Below are 5,980 nucleotides of genomic sequence, written 5' to 3'. Positions count from 1 at the left end.
GTTCTCATATATAAATAGGTACTGTATGCGAGATGGTTAAAATTTCAGAACTGACTTGATAATACAAATTAATTTATGTGTAAACGATTTTTTTAATAACTTTTGAGCTAAAAAATCAATCTATGAAAATTTTTAATTTGGCGCTTCTTTCTTTAAGGGAATAGTGCCTCCACCTGTGGGAGAAACTAAATACCATATCCCTGAAAGCTACTTTATCGACCCAGTTTAAAAATTACAAAATATTGTCTTTCCGTTTGACAATGATGTGGTTATGCTTTATCGTTGAAAGTAGAATGTAATTTTTTCATGTTCACGCTTTTATAACTGTCTATAAAAGCACAAAGGTGACTTAACTTCGTGTAACTTTCTATAATATTATTTGATTTTACACTTTTCTGCAATTCTTTACGCAAACTCGGGTAAGTTCGGAGTTTCGGTCGTCAGTTTACGGCAGTTGATGCTTTGTTTACGTGTTTGCAGGCATTCAATTTCGTGAATGACCTCTCAAACATTTATTACATGTTGTCTCCAGAATTTGTGTGCCTTTTTATTATATAATTAGGATTTATGCCATCATCTATTCTTACTAAGGGATAAATATTGTTGTTATTCATACTTATAAACCGAAACCTAACCTATTCATTTCAATATTTCATTTTTCTCTTGCTATCTGCACCCATTGTTACCGTTTCTATTAGTAAATTTGTGTGTTTATATTGACATAAAGTGACCTTGATTTGCTGATGTACGTGTTTCACGATAATTTGACTCTTTCCCGAAAATTTAATTTCGCAGAAATGATCGAATTTATAGCATTTTATTCGTCCACAAGTGTGTGGTCACTTAATCTGAATTTTTCAGGTGACGAATGTTTTTTAAAGAGAAGATTTATGTAACACAAGCCACTGTGAGGGAAATACAAATTTAAAAATGAATACGGCATCTTTTGTAGCGGATCGAAGGACAAGGAATAGGAAAAGTAAGTTTTTAAAATGTATCAAGATGTTAAAACTATACAGCACGTGTTCTAACATACTTCAATTTAACTTATATTTCCAGCAAAATATACAATTTTCCTAGTAATAAGATTAGAATATTAAATTAATTTTATAGTTTTTGATGCTTGTTTATTATAAAATGTCTAAATTCCTTCTGATATTTTTCATTCCCAAAAAGTCATTTTCTATTTCAACTCAGTAAATTCTTGGTTTTAATTTTTTTTAATTTTTTCAAATGTATAATTTGATTCACGATTTTCACTAGGTTATCTAGACAAAATATATACAAAATATCATTCATTCCTACTTTTATTTTTATACACTTAAATAAATAAAAATTAAACCTTAATTTTTAACAGAACAAAACGAGTTTTCAATCAAGCTTGTTAATATATTAACCAAAGAATTGAGCTATTAACTAAAATGATGCATCTTCAATTAACAAAATTAATTTGTAACCAAATAATTGAATTTTCAACCCAAAAGATGAATTTTCTACAAAAAAAAAGATAATTTTGAACAAAATAGATACATTTTTAACCAAATAATATAAATTTTTCACAAAAAATAGTATTGTTTAATTTTCGATTAGAGACACAAATTTTTGAGCAAGTAAAATTAATTTTGAACGAAATAGTTAAATTTTTAACCAAGCAAATTAATTTTCTACTAAAAATATGAAGCTTTTATAGAAAAAAATATCGAAAAAAATGTATTTAAATTTTTCATTTAAAAAATAATTTTTAAACAAAACCTAATTTTTCACCAAAAAAAGAATATTTTTGTCAAAATATATTAATTTTCAACCAAATATTTTAATTTTTCAATGGAATTATCATTTAAAAATCTAATTTTCAATTTTTTTAAAAATAACTCATTTCCAAGCTAAAGAAATGAATTTTTAACTAAAAAGATGAAATTTTAACAAACCAATTTCAAAAAAGTAGTTGAATTTTGAACAAAAAACTCTTTTAAGTCGCTCTTCACGATTAACGAATATGGTAAAAATTTAATGAAATAGTTACATTCGAAGGAAAAGCCTGGGACCAAAGTCAAATTTACAGGATGATTAGAGCAAGAACTGATTTAAATACCCTGCAAATTCTAGACTTTTCAGCTTTTCTATCAGGTATTCGAGGGGTGCACCGCTCTGTTATTCCTGGTATACTCACCAAATATTCCCAGATATTCTTTATTTTCTTGAATATTCTTGATAGTATTTATATTCCCAAATATTCCTACATAATCGCACATATTCCGGAATATTCACAAATATCCTAAAATATTATATTCCCTGATTCGCTCATTGGCCGTAATAATATGTGCGCCAATTCAACAAATTGCAGCATACCAGAAAATGGTCGTTTCTAAAATTCTAAAATTATCTATTATAGTTAAATTTTTGCATTTAAGACAATTATTTTTAAATACAAAAAAACCGAATTCTCTAGAAAACAGTTGAATTTTCAATCGCTTCGCTAGCAAGTTTGAGCGCGCCTAGGTAACCCGTTTGTTGAATCTCGATCTGCGCGCTTGTTAATATATTTATCTCGCGCTTCGCGTCGATAGTTCAAAGCAGCGACAAATGTAATTTGGTGATTGTGAAATCTCTTTTATTACAACTCCTTCGGCTTTAACGAACACATTCTCAACTTATCTTGTGATTCGCGCTCGATTTTGTATAAATGCGAATTTTTCTATACTATATTCAACACTATCAAGTGTATATTACATTTATGTACCTCGGCCTAGGATTGTTTATTAAGCTATTGCAGAATAAAGTACAAGTTTTATTTATCACGAATACTTCAATATTTGTTTCGTCTTTTTCATTAAATTCATTCTTAGCTACGCTAGAAAGTTTATCATTTCAAAAAATGTATATTACTTAATTGTAACTTTTGTCATTTTTGCACAAATTAATTTTTTATTTTTAATGCGACAAATTTGTTTAAATATAAAGTTATTGTACCGTGTGTCGTTTTTCCAATAAGTTCATTTTTTATTTTTAATGTATTCTCATAACAAAGTTTATAATTTATTTTCAGATATTTTTTGGTTAAACAACTTTTGTCTTCACTTTTTTTCTTCTGTTGTATAGTTTATCCGAAAGTTTAATTTTTTTCTTTTTAAGCTTATTTTTTAGGATTGAAACAAAACATATTCATCCTATCCAAAAATTATTAATAACAAATTTGTAAATCCTTTTTATGTCAACCAATTTCGCCTATTCATTTTTTTCGTACCTTGTGTAATTTTTTCAACAACAAACAAATATTTTTTATTCTTAATTCTGTTTTTGACGGTTAAAATAAAGGCTGTGCGTTACATCAAAACAGGATTAATTACAAATTTATAAACCTTTTTCCGGTGTACGATTCATTTTTTTAGTACCTTACGTCGTTTTTATACACCTTTCATTTTTTTATTTTTAATGTTATTTTTTACGATTAAGACAAAAACTATGCATCCTATAAAAAATGATGAAAAAAAATGTGTCGCTCTTTTTTTGCTAAATAACTTTTTCATATCATGCGTTTTTTGGTTAAAAATTTGTATTTTCGTTTATTATTGAAGTTTGTAAATGCAATAACTGGTCATTTTTTTATCGAAAAAAGTCTTTAGGTTAAATTGTTTTTTAGTGCTACGAATAACCGTACATAGAATTTTTAAATATTAAAAAAATGTTGGTATACAAAAATTTCAAAATGCTCTTTTTGAATTTTTATCTGAAATTACTAGGTAAACAGGTTCATTTTCGATCAACGAGTTGAGTTTTCAACAAAATAATTAAGTTTTCAGTTAAGAAATTGATTTTATATCAAAAGGACGAATTTTCAACAAAATACATAAATTTGTACCTCAATATTAAAATTTTTTACTAAATTTCTGAATTTGTAAGCAAAACTAGGAAATTACTACTTAAGAAGTGAATTTTTAATAAGAAAGTTCATTTTCAACCGAAACAGATTAGGTGTTAACCATGCAGTTGCAGTTTTAACCAGAAAGATGAAATTTTCAAATAAATTTGTAAGTCAAGGAAGGAGAAAACTTGCAATCAAATTTTTGAATTTTGCAGCCAAAAAGAAGAGATATGAAAAACAGTTAAATTTTCAACGAAGAAGTGTGAATTATTTAATTATAATTATATATAATTATAGTTATATAAGTGTGTATAATTTTATATACAAAATTTGAATATATTCCCAAATATTCCCTCATATTCCTACGTATTCCCATATTCTTCATAATTCTTTCTATTCTGATACACGAAAAATCAGAATAATCCACCCCTCTGAGGTATTTATTTTGAAAAATATGGAAAATAGAAGCTCAAATTTATAGAATAACCTTAATAAGTTTTGGTATAATAATTTATACATCTACGCATTTTATTTAAAAAAATTTAAGTATCGTGTGATATTGATTAATGTATATTATACTTAATTAATAACTGAAAGTTTTTGCAAAATAAAGAAAATAATTTAAATTTCTCTGGAAAAAATCCAAGGGAACATTTTTCATTTACAAACACTGCTGAAAATTCTTCATTTTTCCCAAAATGATTTGTGAATTATTAAACTCTTTATTATTTAATTTATTTATCAAATTTTGGTAGTTTTCGGCAAGATTACGATATCCGTGGCGACAAAGTTTTAATGTGGATACCTATAGGATTTTTAGCGACAAAAATTCTTAACATAATTTCTTTAAATTATTTCATTTCATTAAATTCTGGACATAATTTCTTAAGTTCATTCTGATAGGCAATTTTTGTACAAGAAAAAGGAGTTTTAACGTGGATTCCTATAAGAGAAAAGGGGCAGGGGTGACATCTTACATTATTTATGTGACCAGTCACAGGGGTGCCTTCGATATCTCGAAAACTATTCGAGATATCGATTTAAAAATTGCAGATACGTATTTCTCGCAAAAATCTCTTCGAAAGTCATATGCAGAAATTATGTTCTGCAAAAAAAGTCAATAATTTTAACATAAAAAGTCGATTTATCGAAAACTATTCGAGATATCGATTTAAAACTTTCAGGTACGTGTTTCTCGCAAAAATTCCTATATGAATTCACAATAAAACGTTGTCGCCACGGATATCATAATCTCCCCTAGTTTTCACATTCCAAATACTGTTAAATAAAAAATAAAAATATTTGAAAGCAATTTCAAATAGGTCCCTAAAAATATTATATCCGTTTCTATATTGAATAATCTATCTAAAGTAGAACGATTAGAAATCGAAAGCGTTTTAAATATAAGGCATATTTGAATCAATGAAAATTGTATCTTGTTTGAACAGTTTTTAATTTAATCATTTCAAATCGAAATCTTAAAAATAGGAATATTTCAAATCGAATGTGGTAATTATCTAAAAATTCTAAATTGGAATACTTGAAATCAAAAGCATTTAAAATGAATAATTATTTGGAAATTAAATACATACTTAAAAAAATAAAGCACTAACAGCTTCAATGATTGACGAAATGAAATAAAGTATTCCAATTTTGTTTGTGCATAAAATAAAATCTATTTGAAATAGAGCCTATAAACAAGTTCTTATTAAATTTAACGTTGTGAAAATTATCTTTGTTTTATTGATTTAAATTCATAAATTGAAAATTCCCCACATTAATATTCCCAATTCGTCCTAATCTTTGAAAAAACATGTGTTTGGAATTGTCTTTAGTGTTACCAACCATCTCTGTTGAAGTATCAAAGATCATTTATATTTATGATTCTAAAGTTTACGTTACTGTAAAAAATGAATTTTACTTTTAAAATTTCAAAATTTAAAGCTTGTGTTAATGGGAGAACGAAAACTCCCGATAGAATATAACAAGAAAGTACAACTTTTTTTTAAGAGTGGGAGATGGTCGTGGGGGCTAAAGCGTAGGCTTTGGACCCACTCCTTCGGCTTGCGGGTTCGATTCCCGCCTCGCACTCTGGAAGAGTCTCGGTGGCCCATGCGG

The 5,980-nt window shown here is 27.0% G+C and overlaps 1 protein-coding gene across 3 annotated transcripts in view; it reads left to right on the top strand.

Annotated features, from left to right (window-relative positions):
• The first annotated feature begins 250 nt into the window (after positions 1 to 250).
• The window catches only part of LOC117176265, a 15,566-nt gene continuing 9,836 nt past the window's right edge, over positions 251 to 5,980 (top strand). Inside the window, exons 1-2 of one of the 3 annotated variants that reach the window (XM_033366430.1) lie at positions 251 to 419; positions 862 to 979. In XM_033366430.1, coding sequence (XP_033222321.1) covers positions 931 to 979 — 49 coding nt within the window. In that variant the 5' untranslated portion in view covers positions 251 to 419; positions 862 to 930. Of the gene's footprint in view, positions 420 to 757; positions 980 to 5,980 lie in introns of those variants that run through there. The other 2 variants (XM_033366431.1, XM_033366429.1) reach the window with 2 other exon arrangements.

This window comes from Belonocnema kinseyi, chromosome 7 (assembly GCF_010883055.1).
Source record: "Belonocnema kinseyi isolate 2016_QV_RU_SX_M_011 chromosome 7, B_treatae_v1, whole genome shotgun sequence".
Lineage (NCBI taxonomy): Eukaryota > Metazoa > Arthropoda > Insecta > Hymenoptera > Cynipidae > Belonocnema > Belonocnema kinseyi.
The sequence above is the reverse complement of the archived record's forward strand: the minus strand, read 5'-3'. Positions and strand labels throughout refer to the sequence as shown.